The following is a 21,719-nucleotide window of genomic DNA, read 5'->3' on the forward strand; positions in this document are numbered from 1 at the left end:
GGAAGTCCTTCTTTAGCTTTTTTAAACAGATGAAATGCAGTTGCTGTTACCATTTTAATGGGTCACCTGCTTTGTTTTTGATCGATTGACCTTCACTCATTGTGAGTCATGAACTCCTGCTGGTTTGCATGGCCCGTACATCCCGACTGGTTTGTGGATTTTATCTTGTTGGCTGCTGGATGTTTTTCTACATTCCTGTAAACATTCTCGAGCTTAGTTCCAGGGTGCAGTGAAATGCGTGGATACGCTTTGATCCTTTTGGATCTCGCTTTTAAGGTGTGTCAGGAAGGATTTGCACAGCTTGTAGCCTGGGGGGTTGTTATTCCCCAATGCTGAGGTGTGGCCCCTCTGAGCACTCTACCCAGCGCCTCATGAGTTACGGAATCCGGAGAGCTTTAGGCTGGCTGGTGGGAGCGGCACTGTCCGTGACCTCTCGCGTGCTGGGTATTGTCCCCCAGGTCTCAGGCTGGTGGGAGCGGGCACTATCCATGATCTCTCGCATGCTGGGTATTGTCCCCCAGGTCTCAGGCTGGTGGGAGCGGCACTGCCCGTGACCTCTCGTGTGCTGGGCGTTGCTCTCCCCCCAGTCCCTCAGGTGGCCCTTTTCTTGGTCTGAGCAGTTTCCTCACACACAGCTGCTGATGGCCGGCACTCTCGTGAGGTGAAGGGCACTAGCACAGTCGCTCCAGAACCCGCGGGTCTCCGGGTCCTCTCACTGCTGCTTTTCCTGGGTCCTCCTCCCTGTGAACCGTGAGGCCCAGCTCTCTCGGACTCTCAGCTGCATCTCCAAACCAGGAATTCTGCTGTGTCTCCTCCCCACACCTGGCCTGAAACATAAGACATAAGCTGGGCCAGCGTAGGCTCTCCTGTCTGTTTTTCACCCCTCAGGGATCGGTATCCTTCACTGCAGCACGTCCAATGTCTTGAAAACCATTGTCAGGGCTTCCCTGGTGGTCCAGTGGTTAAGACTTTGCCTTCTAGTGCAGTGGGTGCAGGTTTGATCCCACATGCCTCAGGGACAAAAAAAACAGAAAAAAGAGAAGCAATATGATAACAAATTCAATAAAGACTTAAAAACGGTCCACATTTTTTTAAAAAAGTCTTAACAAAATCTTGTTATCTCATTTTATTTTCTCCCATTTTTGGTTGTTTCAGGCATGAGGGTAAGTTCAGTTTCTATTTCTCCATCTTGGCTTGAAATGGAGCCTAAGCAGAGTTTATTTAATATAAGAATCTGGTTGCATTAAATAAACTAAAGGAGCAAAATGGGAGAGGTTTCATTTCAGGAAGCAAAGTGTTAGTCATTTAGTCTGTCATATTCGATTCTTTGCAACTCCATGGACTGTAGCCCACCAGGCTCCTCTTTCATGGAATTCTCCAGGCAAGGATACTGGACTGGGTTGCCATTCCCTTCTCCAAGGGATCTTCCTGACTCAGGGATTGAACCCAGGTCTCCTGCTTTGCAGGCAGATTCTTTAAGGTCTGAGCCACTCCAGGGAAGCCATCAGGAGGCAAAGCCTGGAGGAACACAGGGAAGAGGTAGGGTTACATGAGCAGACTTTCGCCTGATTCTGAAGGAAATTGTTGCTGCTCTTGAAATAAGTGCTGCTATAACTGCAAAACCATTTTGGAGCCTGTAATGGCAGTCAACCACTGCTGTCTGTACCGGGGCTGCCAAAGGCTGCTGGAGCCCACAGCCATCTGTACTGATGCCTGGACACGCTGGTGGAAAGGCCACGAGAAGCTGAAAGGAAGGATTATGGCTTCTCTTTCTTCATCAGCCTCCCAAACTCTTCTTTGGACTTCCCGATGGCCACTTAGCCCACAGCCAAGGCAGGAGCAAGTGGGAAGTTGCAGACACAGCCCCTGACAGTAGAGACCCAGGCGTGCAAGGACAGGAAGTCATCACCTATCTGCGGCTGCGTCTTTTACTCCCTTGCTGACCACTGGTATTTACCTTCTCAGTTAATCAATGGCTGTGAAGCATCTACTCCACTGAAGATTTCAGATAGTTTATAGCTTCTCATATTGGGGTCTATTCTTTCAAGGTAATCTAAAGGACTTAAGCCAGATTCTCTCTTCCGACTCTACTAATGGAAGTTAGTAGCCATCCATCTTGCCTGACTGCTTGAAGGTAGTTCTTAGCCTATTTTTTTCCAGATGGAATACTCTGTTATCCTACCCTCATAGCATTAGGATAACTTATGTAAGTAGGATAACTTATTGTAGAAAGAAAAGGACGTACATTTTGCGCTGCACTCTTTCGCAGGTGGAATGGAGTAACAAGGGGATTGGCTCTGCAAATCTCAGCCCTCCCTCTTTCTGATTCCTAGCTTAGCCAGAAAGGACCATCTGCCTGGAATATTCCCATATGAGCCCACATTTTTGGAAAGCCTTCAGGGACACTTCAGACTAACTACAGTCATTCTCTGAAGATGAGTAAGGAAGTAGTCAAATTAGTACAGAGTCGCAATGCTGTTTCCTTGGATGTACTTGTTTACCTCCTGGAGGGAGAAATTTTTTAGATAATATTTATGAACAGCAAACATGAACTTACTTGAAAGTCTGTTTAAATATTGCATGCTCATTCTTGTCTCATTTTCCACTGAGAATATTTGGATACTGATAAGACGACCATATAAGCCAAATTTGGGGGAGAGGCATGTCTGTCTTTGATACTGGTAGGGGTGGATGCTATGGGGGTGTTGATATAGCTGTTCTAACAAGGGCAGAAGTCGTAGGGTCCTAAAAGGGAGAGTATCCCTTTCTTTCTTTTTGGTAGTTATAACTGTTATGAGGGCTTCCCAGGTGGCTCAGTGGTAAAGAATCTGCCTGCCAATGCAGGAGATGCAAGAGAAACTGTTATAAATGTTACATCTGCATTTTATTTTTATTTTTAAAATATTTTGTTTTATATTTGAGCATAATTGATTAACTGTTGCATGCATTTCAGGTGTACAGAAAGTAATTCAGTTATACATGTACATGTATCTATTCTTTTTCAAACTCTTTTCCCATTTAGGTTGTTACAGAGTACTGTGTAGACTTCCCTATGCTATGTAATAGGTCCTTGTTGGTGATCGATTTTACATACAGTAGTGTGAACATGTCCCTTCCAAACTCCCAATCTGCCCCCAGGGGAGGGTATTTCTGTCTCACGTCCAGCACAAGTATAAGCAGTCCTGGCATGGCCCCGCCATGTCAGACATCCTGGCTCCTTCGGTTTCATTTCAGTTTTGACCCCACTTCTGGTGGGACTCCCACCACCAAGGCTACCTCCACTCCACCAGTGGAGAAGGTGAAGGAGGGGCAGGACACACCCATTGTCTTCACGGGCACATCCTAGAGACTGCTTGCTTTACTACACTCACGTCTCCTGGGGCAGAACTTAGTCACGGGACCCACTGAACTGCAAGGGAGGCCGGCAAATGTAATCCTCAGCTGGGGCAGGACCGTGTCCCACTAAAACCTGGGGCTAAGGGAAGGATGGATTTAGGGAGTCACAGAGCAATCTCTGTTAGAATGGCTTATTTTCCACAGTTGTTTTAAATTCCCAACCTGGTAAATCCAGCATCTTTGCCATGTCAGTATTTGGTTCTGATGCTGGCTCTGTCTCTTCACACTGTATTTGCTGCCTTTTAGCTTGCCTTGTAGTTTTTATTTATTTTTTTGCCCCACTGCTTGGCTTGAGGGATCTTAAGTCCCTGACCAGGGATCGAACTGGGGTCCTTGGCAGTGAAAACATTGAGTCTTAACTACTGAACCACCCAGGAATTCCCTAGCATGCTTGTACTTTTTAGTTGAGAGCTGGATATGATGTCCCAGGTAACAGGAGCTGAGGTAAGCAGGCCTTTGTGTTAGGCTTTGAATGTCGGTGTAGGAATTAAGCTGTTTAATGCTTACAGTACCTGGGGTGTCAGAGGGTGAAACTGCCTGTGGTGTGGTTTTTTCCCCCTGGTTTTCCCTGGGTTTTCTCTGGGTCTCCCTTCAGATTTTTTCTTACATAGGGTCTGAGACATGCCGGTCTTTGGGCTGTTTTGATGTTGTTTAGTCAGTCAGTCATGTCTGCATGCTGTATGCAGCCCACCAGGCTCCCCTGTCCATGGGATTCTCCAGGCAAGAATACTGGAGTGGGTAGCCATTCGCTTCTCCAGGGGGTCTTCCCTACAGTCTCTCACAGTCCTGCATTGGCAGGCAGGTTCGTTACCACTGCATCACCTGGGGAGACTCACCACCCCCTCCCCGTTAGGTAATCACTCTTGCCAGCCCTGGTAAGCAATAGTTTGCTTCAGTCTCTTTGGACCTGCCTCTTCTGGACATTTTGTATAAAAGGAATCGTATGACATTTGACATATGATTTTTGTCATATGACAAAAGGAAGCATGTGACATTTTATGTCTGGCCTCCTTCACTTAGCGTCATGTTCTTTAGGCTCATCTTCATGGCAGCCGTTTTGAAGACCTCGTTCCTTTCTGTGACTGGGTCGTATTGCAGTGTGTGGAGAGACCACGGCTTGCTTACCTGCTCATCCACTGGTGGGCATTCGGGTTGCTTCCATCTCTTGACTGTTTGGCTGTGACGCTGTTATAAATAGTCGTATACCAGTTTCTGTGTGGACAAGGGTTTTCTTCACTCCTGGGTTTGCCAAGCCATGTGGTCATTCCATGTTTAACTTTTTCAGAAACTACTATCACCGTGGCTGCGTCATTTTACATTCGCACCAGCAATGTGTGAGGGTTCCTATTTCTCCATATTCTTGTCAACATTTGTTATTTCTTTTCTTTTCTCCTTAAGTCGTCTTATTGGGTATAACCATCTCACTGTGGTTTTGATTTGCATTTCTGTTTTAAAAATGTTTATTGAAATATAGTTGATTTACAATGTTCTGTTATTTTCAACTATATATATATATATATATATATATATATATATAAATGTTATTTTTTTACATTCTCTTCCTTTATAGGTTATTATAAGATTTTTGAGTAGAGTTCTCTGGGCCATACAGTAGGTTCTTGTTAATTATCTATTTTTCTATATAGTAGTATTTATATGTTAACCCCAAACTCCTAATTTATCCCTCCCCACTTCCCCTTTGGTAACCATACGTTTGTTTTCTATGTCTGTCATAGAAAACAATATGTCAAAACATATTGTTTTGTTAACAAGATCACTTGTATCTTTTTAGACTCCACGTATGAGTGATATTGCACAATATTTGTCTCTCTCAGTCTGACTTACTTCACTTAGTATGATCATCTCTAGGTCTACCATAGTACCTACCATACTTATATGCTAAAACCAAGAAATTTAAAAAATATTATTTATTAATTCTTCCATAAACAATAGTAATAAACTCATTATATGTTAACACCCATGTTGCTGAAATGGCATTATGTCATTATTTTTATGGCTGAATAATATTCCATTGCACACAGGTGTGTGCATGTGCATGTGTGTGTACACACACACATATATATATATATATATACACACATATATATACCTGATTTGCCTTGCTGTGTGTGTGTGTGTACACACACACACACACACACACACACACACACACATATATATATACACACATATATATATGTGTGTGTGTACACATATATATATATATATATATACACACATATATATACCTGATTTGCCTTGCTGAAAGGACCAGTGATAATGTGTTTGTTAACGGTCTGTCAGGACGACCTCTGTATGTTATTAAAAGTATTGAGGGCTCCCAAAACTTTTTGTTTATACAGTTACATCTAGTGATACCTACCATACTTATATGCTAAAACCAAGAAATTTAAAAAATATTATTTATTAGTTCTTCCATAAACAATAGTAATAAACTCATTATATGTTAACACCAGAGCAATGACATCATCGCACATTATGTAGCTTCTGGAAAACTTCACCACGCACTTGTAAGGGAGTGAGAGTGGAAAAGGCAAATCACATCTTACTCACAGTTGACCCTTGAACAACCCGGGACTTGGGAGCAATGACCCTCTGTGCAGTAAAAAATCCACATGTTATAGTTGGTTCCTCATACCCATGGTTTCTACATATCCCTTGTTTTGCATCTACAGATTCAACCAACCTCGGATTGAATAGCCCTGCAGGATTTACTGTGGACGAAAATCCACATGTAAGCAGACCTGCGTGGTTCAAACCCAAACTCTTCAAGGGTCACCTGTATTATGAAAAAATTTTGATCTCACAGACTTCTCTCTCCCAGAATGAATAATGATAATCCAGTTTTACTCAAGTCAGATAAATAAGGTTAAAAACATATATATTTTTTCTGGTCTGAAATTCCAGGTCTTAACCTTACTTTCCCAGAAAACATACATGTCGGGGAATGCTGATGATGGAATCTGATTGTACTTGGTTGGTCACAGAAAGGACAGAAAACCACTTTTTAACCTAGATATAGACCTGCTGACACCTGCATATTTTTTGGTAATGCTTCCCTGCCTCTCAGAAATGAAAACTGGCTGCTGATTTAAATTTTTCATTGATCTCTTTCATCATGTGATTTCGTTCAGCCAGGACATCTGTCAACTGGTTGAGAATTGATATCTTGGGCAAGAGTCTGAACTTGCACGGAAATCTCAGCCCCCAAGGTTGGCTTTTCCATTGGGGGTTGAGGGTTGGCTGGTGTGGAGAGGTGTAAACCCTGTGGTTCTCAAAGTGTGGTCCCCGGACTAGCATCTTCAGCATCACCTGTAACCTGTTAGACATGTGGATTCCCGGGCCCCACCCCAGACCTGCTGACTCAGAAACTTTGAAGACGGGCCCAGGCTTCCAGGTCTCACCAAGGTCTCCAGGCAATTTTAATTTGCTCACAGTGTGAGGGTCACTGATGTGACCTCGTCCATAATGACATGCACTCCCCTGCCCCCATCCTTCTTTCTTTCTTTCCTCCTATAAACACTGAATGTACTGCTCCCTTATCAGTGTTTTTATGACACCTCTTTGCAAATGTACACGTTTGCACACTGTGTGTCCGTCTGTAAACATCAAATTTGTGGCAGCCGAGAGCATCATTTATAGCAATCCCAGAGAAAACACTCTTAGAACAGCCAGTCACAAACAGCTGAAGCTATATGTCAAGGATAACCCACTACCTGGGACCCAGCTTCTCCCCCTTCTCCCAGCATTAACTCCAGTGAAATCCCTTCAAACTCTGAGGCTTGACAGTTCCATGGGTTTGCTTGCTGTCTTCTGTGGTCACCTAAAGACTGCTCCCCCAGGGAATCTGTTCTTTAGAAACTTGAACTGGAAGATTCAGTAGAGGGGGCTAGCTTGGAGGACTGGGCTAAGGTCAAAAGTCTTCATTTGGGGGGCATATGAGCAGGAGAGTGGGCTGCTCAACCAGAGGCTGGGAAAGGACTTATGTGGATGCAGAGAGCGTGTGTGTCTATTTACATCAGTGCTAGGGCTTCCCTTGGGATTTCTAACCTGGGAAGTTGGGATGCTCTTAGCATGAAGCTACTCTTCTTTATACTCTACATGGTGTGGAGAAAGCTCCATGCTACTTGTGGTCTGGTGAACACATATACATGGAAACAGGACCAAGAGTTCTGGTTGTCCCTCTCCGTTCCTCCAGCAACCTTGGACTTGCTGCCTAGACACAGGTCAACCTCAAGGGTTGATGCTACAGAATTGGCTTCACGATGGGGTTGCAGATGCCTGGTGTTCTGCTATGTGCCTTCAGAGCTTTCCAGAGCCCACCGGATCAGGAGATGCCTCTTGGATGAGTGTTTAGCTTCTTTGATTTTGATTGTGATCCATGACATCTGTGGGCTGTTCTTGACTTCTTCCGGCCCTTGGTTTTCTAGATTGTCCTTCTGTTCTTCTTCCTGTGGTGATACAAGTCATAGTCATGGGTGGAATGCTGCACCAAAATCAATATGGTCTCAATAAACTGATGTGCGTTGAGCATTCCACAAAAGCCCCACTGACCTGCTAACTTTAAGTCCCACCTCAGGATACCCTGACCATCCCACTTGCTGATCATCCCTCTAGAGGTCAAGACCGGCAGCCTCGTGGTTCTCATGGTGACGTGATCCAGTCATTGTGCAGCCTGTGGGACTGAAAGTGAGCCGGAGGCCTGGCCGGTTACAGGTGGGGGAGCTGGTGGGTCTTGGGGAGGGGCTGAAAGATAGGCTGTACTCACTGGGTGCACATCCTCACTTTGCATTTTGTCCTAGTGGGTGGTGATGACAGTCCCCGGGGAAGGGGTACCTGTATCATCTCGAGTCAACCCTCCTCCTTCACACTCATTTCCAATCAGCCACCAGACTCTGCTAACCTGACTCCTTTATGTATCTCTCCATTCTTTTCCTCTGCTTTAGCGGATGCCCCCGACCTGGTCCATGCTCTCCTCGTCCCCTGGGTGGATCTATTCTAGCACAACATATCAAAATGCCACCACTATTACCACCCTAAATCCAGCCTTTCTGGTGGCTGGACCATTCAAATGTCAATGCTACCATTTATCGCATAAGCCCGCTTCTGTGGCTGCTGTTGCCCTCAGGATGGGACTGGGTTCCCCGTCTGGCCTGATATTCCAGGACGTGGTCTCCGGCCATCACACACTGGGGCACTGCGACCACCGCCCTGTGCGCTTTACCCCTCGTTGCTGAGAACTGCCAGACCCTCGCAGACAGCCTCCTGCCCCTCAGGACGCTTCCCTTCTCCAGTCCCTCTGCCTTGCAGCTGCTCCTGCTGTTCACCTTTCTGCCGGCATCGGCTCTGAAAGCCTGTTGGGTGCCCCCATCTATGTTGACGTGTGTCCTTTCTCTCCTCATTCTCTGTAGCACCTCAATCTTAGGCTTTCACAAATGGCATTTCAAGTCTCTCTCTTTTTAATTTTCTTTTCTCCTTGACTGGTCTATAAGCTCCTGAGAGCAGGGACCCTTCTTAATCATCCTGAGGCCCCTACCAAGTGCCTGGTACACAGGAGTTTGTCTCTGAGTCCTTTTAAACTTGAGAGATAATTGGCAATGAACACTGTGCAAGGTTAAGGTGTAGCATGTTGACTTGATATATTTATGTGTTGTGATGTAATGACCACCTTGCCGTTAAGCTAACACTTCCATCACATCACATGGTTGTCATATCTTTTTTGGTGGTAAAAGAATATGCAAGAGCTAGTTTCTTAGCAACTCTAAAGTGTGTGGATACACTGCTGTTGATTGTAGTCACCTAAGCTGCTGCGTCAGATTCCCCAGAACTTGGCCATCTTCTAATTGCAAGTGTGTGCCCTTTGACCCACATCTACACAGGAGCTGTTCTATAAAACTTTTTGGAAGTGGAAGACAATAGCTGCAGAAAAGGAAAAATAATAGCTCAGCTAGCTGTGCTAAGGGGATTTCCTGAATTGAAAACTGCTAGCTTCTAGCCAGCACTGTGCCGTAAGAACTTTCTGTGAAGACGGAAGTGTCTCATATCTGTGTTGTCCAACAAAGTGGCCACGTGTGGCTATCAAACACCTGAAATGTGGCTACTGCCACGTGTAGACTGAACTTTTAATCATATTTAATTTATTTAAGTTTAAACGGAAGTATCCGCACGTGGCTAGTGGCAACCCTGTCAAAACAGCTGTCAGCAGCATCTGGTTACCTCCTACCTGGCTAAGAGCTCCCATGGGGTGAGGCTGCAGGAACTGGCGTGCAGGCAAATGCTTAACAACCAGCTCTCGGAAACAGTCTGCTCACCTCCATGGTGTAAAAATCCCCACCAAACCCAGTGTCAATACGTCCTGGATACAGAGCTGGGGAGAGAGGTACAATGTAAAATCATCATCTAGGCAGTATTTCCTCAACACAGGTACACAGATGCAAACAACCCTGAGAATAGAGTAGTCCACTGCACTAAAATAATTAGAAAGTGATTAATTTTTAATATTTATTAACTTTGTACTGTTTAACTTATTTAATTGTAAGCTTATATACTTTAGTTTTTAATAATGGCTAAACTTAAAAGCAGATCGCAAAACTCCAGAGCACCTAATTTTTGGCTTTCAGGAGACTTTGTAAGCCAGCTCCCTCTCATCACCAGCTCCTAGCTCAGTTCAGTTGCTCAGCAGTGTCTGACTCTTTGCGACCCCATGGACTGTAGCACACCAGCCTTCCCTGTCTATCACCAACTCCCAGAGCCTACTCAAACTCATGTCTAGTGCCTTGGTGATGCCATCCAACCATCTCATCCTCTGTTGTCCCCTTTTCCTCCCACCTTCAATCTTTCCCAGCACCAGAGTCTTTTCAAATGAGTCAGTTCTTTGCATCAGGTGGTCAAGGTAGTTGAATTTCAGCTTCAGCATCAATCCTTTCAATGAATATTTAGGACTGATTTCCTTTAGTATGGACTGGTTGGATCTCCTTGCAGCCCAAGGGACTCTCAAGAGTCTTCTCCAACACCACAGTTCAAAAGCATCAACTCTTTGCCACTCAGCTTTCTTTACAGTCCAACTCTCACATCCATACATGAGTACTGGAAAAACCATAGCCTTGACTAGATGGACCTTTGTTGGCAAAGTAATGTCTCTACTTTTTAATATGCCGTCTAGGTTGGTCATAGCTTTCCTCCCAAGGAGTAAGCGTTTTTTAATTTCATGGCTGCAGTCACCATCACAGTGATTTTGGAGCCCAAAAAAATAAAGTCCCTGTTTGCATTGTTTCCCCATCTATTTGCCATGAAGTGATGGGACCGGCTGCCATGATCTTATTTTTCTGAATACTGCTGCTGCTGCTAAGTTTTTTCAGTTATGTTCAACTCTGTGCGACCCCATAGACGGCAGCCCTCTAGGCTCCTCTGTCCCTGGGGTTCTCCAGGCAAGAATACTGGAGTGGGTTGCCATTTCCTTCTCCCAATTGCTAAAAAAAAAAAAAAAGTAATATTTCCTTTGGCCACAAGAGGGCGCTCTCAGATGACATTGGATTTTAGGAAGGATTTTGGTGGCTCTTTCGGTAAAGAATCTGACTGAAATGCAGGAGACCTGGGTTTGATCCCTGGGTCAGAAAGATCTCCTGAAGTAGGGATTGGCAACCCACTCCAGTGTTCTTGCCTGGAGAATCCCATGGACAGAGGAGCCTGGCGAGCTACAGTCCACGGGGTCGCAGAGTGGAACGCGACTGAGTGAGTAACACTTGGAACAGCTCTCTGGGTCAGTCTGTGGTGTCTGCTCCCGTCTCCCGGAAGACTGCAGTTCTGGGTATCTGCGGGACTCACACAGTGTCAGGCAGTTATTTGTTTCACAGCTACTCACCATCTCCGCCGCCAGGTGAGGCAGCTCAGGAGGAGGACACTGGCGAGCAGGAGGATGCAGCCGGCCACTGTGGACAGAGGAGCAGGTCAGGGAGGCGTCCCCGGGGCTGAGAGAGCCCCCTCGACTGAGAGAGCCCCCTCCCGAGTGTCTGTCAGGGAGGCGTCCCCGGGGCTGAGAGAGCCCCCTCGACTGAGAGAGCCCCCTCCCGAGTGTCTGTCAGGGAGGTGGGCCCCGGGGCTGAGAGAGCCCCTTCCCGAGTATAGGTCCCTCCAGCTCTCCACACCCAGCTCAGTGCTTCCGGGGAGGTGAGCCGGGCAATCTCTGCCACCCCTTTTCAGAATGCAGCCCCCTCCCGGCCAGGCTTCCCTGGAGGCTCCAGGACCCGGGCCTGGGGGTATGGTCCGGAAGGGCCCCAGCCTTTCCCAGGGGGCTCGCTTCCTTCTTGGGGAGCAGCTGACAGGCACGCTCTTCAGAGAGGGTCAGAGGCCCAGCCTCAGTTAAACAGATCTTGAGTGAGGCCCACAAGGGGTAAATGAAATGTTGAAATATCAAGATGAGTATAAAGGTAAATGATAAACAGCTAGCATCTCCTGAAAGTGTCCCTGTTTCCCATATACTCTTTCCCTGGAGCTGGCGGTTATCCATCCAGCCGTCCATCTGTCTGTCTTAGACCTGCCTCAAAGCCTGTTTTTCTCCCTCCATCCGCCCGGTAAGATATAATTGACCTGTAACCTTGTGTAATTTTAAGGTGTACACTTACTTATTGCAAAATATTTTGTAATTACTATTTTTTTTTTGTGCCAAGAACATTGAAGAGCTACTCTTAGCAACTTTCAAGTCCACAACACAGCATCGTTGGCTGTAATCCTCACACCCTGACCATCCCCAGACCGACTCCTCTGCTGACGAAGTCCGTGCCCTTTGACACTGGTCTTCTCTTTGCCTCACCCCCAGGCCCTGATCACCAGCAGTCTACTCTACGAGCTCCGTTTTGGTGTTTTTGGTTTTTTTTCCCCCTCAGAGCCTGTTTTTGCCTCCCTCCAGAAGGCACCTGGAGTGGTCTGGGCATGTTTTTTTCTCTCCCCCACTGGGCATGCCACCTCCCCCCACACACATCCAGGTGCTGGGTGTTTGTCCTCTGGGAGCTGGCTGGGAGGCCCTGGTTGAGGCTGGTTGGAGACCTCACTGCTGACTCACCACAGCTGTGCCTGTGACTTTGGGTCGTGTTATGCTCTGGATTTGTCTTTGAGTTTTATGCACATCGTAGAGTGTAAAGAGTTAATTTAGACTAACCCACTGAGCAGGTCACCACCCACCAAGCAAATGTGTCGGTATGGTTGGGTCACTACCCACCTGCGATCTGATACTCGGTGGTAAATATGAACGTATCCAACGTTGCAGCCTCTTCTGTGGGCTTCTGGAAATCTGTGCAAAAGAGAGGGGGAGGTGCTTGTGGATGCGGGCTGTGGGACTGCCTGGGGCTGCGAGAGTCCAGGTGGCTGGAGACCTATGAGAGGCCAGGGGAGCCCAACTTCTGAACATTTTGTTCTTCTGCCTCGAACTGGCGCCCTCTAACTTGCTTATCCTCTGACACTGGCGACGCTGGTTGTGTTTGAGGCCTGGGAGGTCATGTGCGGATGTGTGCCAATCTCTAGCACCAGGGGGCAGCTCCCAGGCCAGCTCTTCCCTCTCATGCCTCACAGCTTAATAGCCAAGCTTTTATCTTCCAAGAAATGCCAGCCATACCTGTGGTCCCTGCCGTCCTGGTTGTTAAGAAAGTTCCACTCCCAGGGGGAGCTTCCGTGCTCTCCCAAGGCTCTATGTCATCTGGAGGAGAGAAGAAGGATGCTTGTGGGGCAGAAGGTGGGGAGTGGGGGTCTGGGATCTCCCACCCACCCCCTCCACCTCCTCAGCTGACCCTAGACATGGTAGCTAAGGTGTGTCTCAGCTCTGTGCTCCCCATCAGGGTCAAGTGAAGTGGCTCCATGTGACCCCAGCAGAGCGGAAGGAGGAAACTGTGACCCTGACTCTGGCTCTCTTTGGAGCTCTGAGCAGCTTTCTCCCCAAGCTTCCTACTCAGCTCTGGTTTCCATTTGCAGCTTGGAATTGGGTCATCATAATACAAATCCCATCAAAACATTAAGCAAAGTGTGTGCGTGCTAAGTCGCTTCAGTCGTGTCCGACTCTTTGCGACCCTATGAACTGCAGCCCAGCAGGCTTCTCTGTCCATGGGATTGTCCAGACAAGAATCCTGGAGCGGGTTGCCATTTCCTTCTCCAGGGGAGCTTCCCAATGCAGGGATCAAACGTCTTAAGTCTCCTGCATTGGCAGGTGAGTTCTTTACCACTAGCGTCACCTGGGAAGCCTATTTAAATAGATATGCACAAAAGGAGAGCTTTTCTCTGTGACAGGTTCACCATTGCTCGGACACACCCGGTGGGCAGCATGACTCTCAGGGTGCAGGCTATGGGAAAGAAACTCAGCACTCTCCCCACAAAAGATCCAAGAGGGAGGTGGGGGGCCTGGGCAATGGGGGCAAGCAAAGAAACCACTGGAAGTTAGGGCCCAATGAGGGGATTTTTGATTGTAGATATGATTTCAGGACGAAAATAGCAGAAGACCTCAACGTAGGTGGCTTGTCCGTGAGTGTGAATGAGCATACGTGTGTGTGCATGTGTGTCTGTGCTTGAAAAGTCCCTGCCCTGCATGTCTGCACTTTGGCAAAGCTCAAGTGGAACTCACACAAGAGGGGAGGGTGGCTTTCTCCTGGTATAGCAGGAGAACGGATTTACATTACATAACAGCAAGTTGGAAATGTATGCAGGGCAGGTGAACTTTCCCTTTTGAATGAGGAAGTCTTGGTAGCTTAGAGGCAGAGGGGGAATTTCAAAATCAGCTAGAAATGGGAGCAGCACCATGTGGGGGCCGGAGGCCTCCGGAAGACGCCTGTCTTCCTCTTTCAGATCCTGCTTTTTATCCCCATCATGAAATGGGGGACCCCAGGGCGTGGAGACCTTACAGTTTATCTCATCTGTTTCTAGAGAGAGAACAACCCGAGGCCCCAGGAAAGGAAGTGGCTCACCCTAGACCACTTAGCGGGTGGATCAGGGATTCCAGCCTGGTCCACCTCAGGGAAGTCACGAGGCAGTGGACCCTGGGGTGGGGGGCACCTCTGTACCTGGAACCTGACCGCTCGCCCCTTCACTTATGCACTTGAGCCTGGGCTTGGTCCACTTTATCTCCCCGTTGATCAACGTGCAGGTGCTTTCAGCAGGACCATTCTGTAGGGCCCTGAATCCCTGGGCGCACTGGTAATGAACTGTCTGCCCCAGGATGAAATGATAGACTCTCTTTAAAGGTTCACGTTCATGTTCCCATGGTGGCGGCTCCTTGCAGTGACCTGGACGAAGGAAGGGAATTCCAGAGGCAATAGAGGAGATGCTGTGAGTCCAGGCTGCCTCTTCCTAGAGACCAGACCACAGTCCTGCTTCTTTTCTTTGGCCCCCTCCTCCTTCTCCCCCTGCTCCCACCGCCCTGCTTTCTTCCAGTAAGTATTGGTCACATCTATTTGTCAGGGCCTTTGCTAGGCACTTTGTGAATGGAATGAAGACCCATTCCCCCTCCCCTGCAGTGAGCAGACAGTGGATCGGGGAGGGGAGCCTCTGCAGGGAGAACGTGGGGAGCATGACCCTTGAGACACAGGTGCTCGCTCTGGGAATGCAGAGAAATGAGCTTCTGCTGACAGGGGGAGATTTGCCAAGTGGGCAGGTGTTCGAACAGTGGTCTCAGCTTAGGGTTAAGAGCAGGTTCCAGCTTGTCTGGGCTGAGGAGATGTGGAGACCACCTAGGTCTCGACTGCTAAGTGAGGAAGCACATCTAAAGTGGTCATCTTGGGGCCACGGAGAAGTACTCGGGACAAATCCAAAGCTGGGAGGAGGGAAGCACCAAGACGATCTTAGAGGAATGGAGCCCGGTCCCTGATCAAGCCATGCCTGAAGCTGGCCCTTTTAAGGCCTCTGAAAATTCCCATGTCCAGTAACTTTCCCCTCACCCAGCTAAAACCCAAGTCTGGTTGACCTTTAACCCCACAGATTATGTTCTGTTCTGATTTAATCTCCTGCCCTGCAAATCTGGACACACGGAACCACAGATCCTTCTAAGCCCGGAACTGTGAAGCTGTGTTTATGCTCTGACCTTCCATAATCCCAAAGATCCAACATAACCCCTCGTACTGCCCTCCATGACCCTCTGCGGCAGGAGACCCAGTGGTCTCATCCCAAGGGGTCTGCTCAGTACAGTGTCTTGCAGTTCATGCTTGAATATGTGTTTAAGTCTCAGAATCAAATTGCCTTTCCAGTCAGTAAAATTCATAACTGTCTAGACTCGTTGGAATTGGATTTGCTTCTTTCAAAACCTCCAAATTAAGACAGTCTGCGCAGCACCCCTTAGCCAGAGGCAGCTGGTTATCTCTTGAGTAAGGAGAGTAAACACTGACTTCTTGAGAAAACTTTCAGTAATTGCGGAATATGGGAGGGGAGAAGCAGAGGAAAACAACAAATGTATTCTGAAACACGTTCACTCCAGAACAAAGTCACAGTGACAAGGACAGGAAACAGCATATTGCAGCAGGTTCCCCAGATTAGTCATTGTCTTTTTTTTTTTTTAATTAATAAAAGCTGATAATAAATTCAAAGTAGCTTAAGTAATCATACCAAGACCCCTGGTCTAATTCAGGAAACCCTTATTTCAGTCCCATTTTGTGAGTTGTGCCGTGTCTCTAATTGTCTCCGCATCTCAATTCCATCAGTAAATTGAAGGAATATTTCCTGGTCCTTGTCTCACTGGGTTCTGAGGTTGGAATGAGATTATATACAAAGTCGTAAAGTTCTTTGTAAAGTTGTACAATTAGCGTAGGGGCACAGGGTATTGTAAGGTCAGCTGGGCCCCCTAAAGCTCAGGTTTCCCTAATGGGCTCCTTTCTTCCTGATGTCAAAGCTGACTTCCTCCTTATTAATTTTGGAAAGTTGGTGCAGCAGCTGGGTGACATGTCACGGGCTCATCCACAGCCCATTAGCCCAAGTTTTGTCTGCAGCTTCCAGAAGCCGGTGTGGCCCCACCCACCTCAGAACCCTGTCCTGTTAGATTACTTGGCTCACAGTTCAGTGTCTCTTCCTTAAGGGAAACATAGAGCATCTTTTGAGGCCAAGGAGCAGTGCCGACTCAGATTGGTATTGTCTGGCCACTGGGCTTGGAGCAGTTAGCCCCCAAAATACTATTTGAAAGAAAGTGAGTTGAGTGGAGTTGAATTGAGCTCGCTGGGGCCAGTTCCCAAGCCTGGAGGAAGCCCAGAGCCCAGGCCAGCTGCTGTAAGAGGGGCTCGAGATGCTGAGCAGACAGCCTGCCACCACCGCGCCGCAGTGCTGATCCCCAGGACGTCCTCGGGAGAGAGGACCACAGGCCGGACTCTCCTCCTTGGGGGCGCACTGCATGTGTCTGTGAGAGAGCAGGTCCACTCCTACCTGAAAGGTCAGCTTGCTCCGGGGGCTGCGTTTGGCTCTGCACGTCTGTGGGTTTTCTTTCATTCTGTTCTTTGGGTCCAGGAGTGACTTGTTTTACTGGGATCTTAGCAGGGGCTAGAGAATATGGAGGGAATGAAGATGATAACTTCACAGGTGTTTAAAAGAGAAAACTCTCAAAAAGAACATCTTTCTAGGGCCTGTAATGTGCCAGGCAATATCGGGGATGCAGAGGTTATAAAAATGAGCCCCACATACCCTGTCTTCGGGGGGCTGTCAGAGGGCCGTTCATGGGCAACAGAGCACCAGCCCACCAGGCAGTCTTCCTGTATGTGATGATAGTAGCCTACAATGTGTTTCCGAAGGACCCGAGCTTTTCTGGTGGAATGGTTTGTGCCTGTGTGTCTCCCCAAAAGGGACCCCGTTCTGGCCATCAGCCTGTCAACAGTGTGCATGGAGGTGAATGTGGTGGCCAGAGGAGCAATCTCAGTCATTCCTTTTTCCCAAAGGCAAGTCATTTAAGAGTCAGTTCAGTTCAGTTCAGTTCAGTCGCTCAGTCATGTCCAACTCTTTGCAACCCCATGAATCGCAGCACGCCAGGTCTCCCTGTCCGTTACCAACTCCCGGAGTTCACCCAAATTCATGTCCATCGAGTCAGTGATGCCATCCAGTCATCTTATCCTCTGTCATCCCCTTCTCCTCCTGCCTCCAATCCTTCCCTGCATCAGGGTCTTTTCCAATGAGTCAACTCTTCTCATGAGGTGGCCAAAGTACTGGAGTTTCAGCTTTAGCATCAGTCCTTCCAAAGAACACCCAGGACTGATCTCCTTCAGTGTGGACTGGTTGGATCTCCTTGCAGTCCAAGGGACTCTCAAGAGTCTTCTCCAACACCACAGTTCAGAAGCATCAATTCTTCAGCGCTCAGCCTTCTTCACAGTCCAACTCTCACATCCATACATGACCACTGGAAAAACCATAGCCTTGACTAGACGACTTTTGTTGGCTAAGAGTCAGAGGGCATCCTAAAGAATGGCAATGTGTGCAGTCTCAGAAAAGACAGAATGGTCTCTGCTTCCAAGGCAAACCATTCAATATCACAGTAATCCAAGTCTATGCCCTAACCACTAATGCTGAATAAGCTGAAATTGAACAGTTCTATGATGACTTACAAAACCTTCTAGAACACCAAAAAAAGATGTCCTTTTCATCATAGAGGACTGGAATGCAAAAGTAGGAAGTCAAGAGATACTTGGAGTAACAGGCAAGTTTGGCCTTGGAGTACAAAATGAAGCAGGGCAAAGGTGAACAGAGTTTTGCCAAGAGAACACACTGGTCATAGCAAACACCCTCTTCCAACAACACAAGAGATGATTCTACATGTAGACATCACCAGATGGTCAATACAAAAATCAGATTGATTCTATTCTTTGCGGGTGAAGATGGAGAAGCTCTATCCCGTTAGCAAAAACAAGACCAGGAGCTGACTGTGGCTCAGATCATGGACTCCTTATTGCAAAATTGAGACTTAAATCGAAGAAACAAGGAAAACCACTAGACCATTCAAGTATGACCTAAATCAAATCCCATTTCCCTGGTGGCTCAGATGGTAAAGCGTCTGTCTACAATGCGGGAAACCCAGGTTCAGTCCCTGGGTCAGGAAGATCCTCTGGAGAAGGAAATAGCAACCCACTCCAGTACTCTTGCCTGGAAAATCCCATGGATGGAGGACCGTGGTAGGCTACAGTCCGTGGGGTTGCAAAGAGTTGGACATGACTGAGCGACTTCACTTTCACCTTCTATGATTATACAGTGAAGTGAGAAATAGAGTCAAGAGATTAAATCTGATAGGCAGAGTGCCTGAAGAACTATGGATGGAAGTTTGTGACACTGTATAGGGGGCAGTTATCAAAACCATCCCCAAGAAGAAGAAATGCAAAAAGGCAAAATGGTTGTCTGAGGAGGTTTTACAAATAGCTGAGAAGAGAAGTGAAAGGAAGGGAGAAAAGGAAAGATATACCCATTTGAATGCAGAGTTCCAAAGAATAGCAGGGAGAAATAAGAAAGCCTGCCTAAGTGATTAATGCAAAAAAATAGAGGAAAACCATAGAATGGACATGTTTTGAGATCTCTTCAAGAAAATTAGAGAAATCAAGGGAAATTTTCATGCAAAGATAAGCACAATAAAGGAAAGAAATGGTATGGACCTAACAGAAGCAGAAGATATTAAGAAGAGGTGGCAAGAATACACAGAAGAACTATATAAAAAAAGATCTTCATGACCCAGACAACCACGATGATGTGATCACTCAACTAGAACAGAGATCCTGGAATGTGAAGTCAAGTGGGCCTTAGGAAGCATCACTATGAACAAAGCCAGTGGAGGTGATAGAATTCCAGCTGAACTACTTCAAATCCTGAAAGATGTTGCTGCTAAAGTGCTGCACTCAATATGCTAGCAAATTTGGAAAACTCAGCAGTGGCCACAGGACTCAAAAAGGTCAATTTTCATTTCAATCCCAAAGAAAAGCAATGCCAAAGAGTGTTCAAACTACCATACAACTGTGCTCATTTCACACATTAGCAAATTAATGCTGAAAATTTTCCAAGCTAGGCTTCAACAGTACATGAACCAAGAACTTCCAGATGTTCAAGCTGTATTTAGAAAAGGCAGAGGAACCAGAGATCAAATTGCCAGCATCCTATGATTGTTGGATCATAGAAAAAGTAAGAGAATTCCAGACAAACATCTACTTCTGCTTTATTGACTACACTAAAACCTTTGACTGTGTGGATCACAACAAACTGGACAATTCTTAAAGAGATGGGAATACCAGACCACCTTACCTGCCTCCTAAGAAATCTGTATGCAGGTCAAGAAGCAACAGTTAGAACCAGACATGGAACAATGGACTGGTTCCAAATTGGGAAAGGAATATGTTAAGACTGTATATTGTCACACTGCTTATTTAACTTGTATGCAGAGTACATCATGCGAAATGCTGGGCTGGATGAAGCACAAGCTGGAATCAAGATTGCCGGGGGAAATATCAATAACCTCAGACATGCAGATGACACCACTCTTATGGCAGAGAGTGAAGAAGAACTAAAGAGCCTCATGATGAAAATGAAAGAAGAGAGTGAAAAAATTGGCTTAAAACTCAACATTCAGAAAATTAAGATCATGACATCTGTTCCCATCACTTCATGGCAAATAGATGGGGAAACAATGGAAACAGTGGCAGACTTTATTTTGGGGGGCTCCAAAATCACTGCAGATGGTGACTGCAGCCATGAAATGAAAAGACACTTACTCCTTGGAAGAAAAGCTATGACCAACCTAGACAGCATATTAAAAAGCAGAGACATTACTTTACCAACAAAGGTCCATCTAGTCAAAGCTATGGTTTTTTCAGTGGCCATGTATGGATGTGAGAGTTGGACCATAAAGAAAACTGAGCGCCAAAGAACTAATGCTTTTGAACTGTGGTGTTGGAGAAGACTCTTGAGAGTACCTTGGACTGCAAGGAGATCAAACCAGTCATCTTCAAGGAAATCAGTCCTGAATATTCATTCAAAAGACTGCTGCTAAAGTTGAAACTCCAATACTTTGGCCACCTGATGTAAAGAGCTGACTCATTTGAAGAGACCCTGATGCTGGGAAAGATTGAGGGCAGGAAGAGAAGGGGACAACAGAGGATGAGGTGGTTGGCTGGCATTACTAACTTGATGGACGTGAATTTGAGTAGGCTCTGGGAGTTGGGAAAGGACAGGGAAGCCTGGCGTGCTGCAAACCATGGGGTTGCAAAGAGTTGGACACGACTGAGTGACTGGACTGAACTGAAGAATGGCAGTGGTGCAGCCGCTATGGAGAACAGCTCCGTTGCCCAGGCTATGTTCACATCATTATGAACTACGATTATTTTCAGTTGTTTAGTAATTATTAGTGTAATGTCTGCCCCCCCCCCACACCCTCTTAAAGTGTGGTTTCCTTGAGGGCTTGGTGTGGCAGACTCGAGGTCCACCCAAATCTCTACAAATGACCCAATTTCATCCCTTTTTATGGCCGAGTAATATTCCATTGTATATATGTAGCGGATCTTCTTTATTCATTCCTCTCTCAATGGACATTTAGGTTGCTTCCATGTCCTGGCTATTGTAAATAGTGGTGCAATGAACACTGAGGTGCATGTGTCTTTCTGAATTGTGGAAAAGCAGTACAGATGAACCTATGTGCAGGGCAGGAATAGAGATGCAGATGCAGAGAATGGACATGTGGACCAGCAGGGGAAGGGGAGGATGGGACGAGCTGAGAGAGCAACATTGACATATATACACTACTGTGTGTGAAACAGCTAGTAGGGAGCTGCTGTACCACACAGGGAGCTTGCCTTGGTGCTCTGTGGTGACCTAGATGGGTGGGAGGGAGGCTCAGGAGGGAGGGGATATATGCATTCTTGTAGCTGATTCACTTCCTTATCCAGCAGAAACTAACATTGTAAAGGAATTCTACCTCACCCCCCAGCCCCCAAGGAAAGTTGGGGGGAGCCCTGCCTCCCTCTTTGCTACAGTTTTCTCCTTCCCTAGGGGTTACCAGTGGAAACTCTTACAGATGCTGTTGCAGAGGCATCTGTTTTCCCAGGCAGAGTGGCTGGAGTTCCCCGCGCAGCGCATGACGACCGACACTCTGCGGAAGCCTGTCTTGCAGTCGCAGTTTATCATGGTGCCCACCTTGTACCTGAGGACCTTGAACATGGCGTTTCTGAGACTCGGAGGGTCATCGTGACAAACCTCTGCCAAGACAAAAAGGCACCTTAGTCATCTAGGAGCTTCCAAACACAGGCACAGACAACCATCAAAATGATCTAACCCCACATTTCTTCCCTTGATTTAAGGGATTGGCATGTACCTCACTTTTTCCTGGAAAG

At 46.9% G+C, this 21,719-nt stretch overlaps 1 protein-coding gene across 1 annotated transcript in view; it reads right to left on the reverse strand.

Moving 5' to 3' along the window:
• Nucleotides 1-5,912: 5,912 nt before the first annotated feature.
• Nucleotides 5,913-21,719, reverse strand: part of IL2RA (interleukin 2 receptor subunit alpha) — a 44,597-nt gene continuing 28,790 nt past the window's right edge. The window contains exons 2-8 of the mRNA XM_065919547.1: nucleotides 21,402-21,584; nucleotides 16,798-16,911; nucleotides 14,457-14,678; nucleotides 13,025-13,105; nucleotides 12,632-12,703; nucleotides 11,279-11,345; nucleotides 5,913-7,868 (exon numbers count right to left, since the gene is read on the reverse strand). Of these exons, the coding sequence (XP_065775619.1) occupies nucleotides 7,844-7,868; nucleotides 11,279-11,345; nucleotides 12,632-12,703; nucleotides 13,025-13,105; nucleotides 14,457-14,678; nucleotides 16,798-16,911; nucleotides 21,402-21,584 (764 nt within the window). The 3' untranslated portion in view covers nucleotides 5,913-7,843. The remainder of the gene's footprint in view (nucleotides 7,869-11,278; nucleotides 11,346-12,631; nucleotides 12,704-13,024; nucleotides 13,106-14,456; nucleotides 14,679-16,797; nucleotides 16,912-21,401; nucleotides 21,585-21,719) is intronic.

Source organism: Muntiacus reevesi, chromosome 2 (genome assembly GCF_963930625.1).
Source record: "Muntiacus reevesi chromosome 2, mMunRee1.1, whole genome shotgun sequence".
Taxonomy (NCBI): domain Eukaryota; kingdom Metazoa; phylum Chordata; class Mammalia; order Artiodactyla; family Cervidae; genus Muntiacus; species Muntiacus reevesi.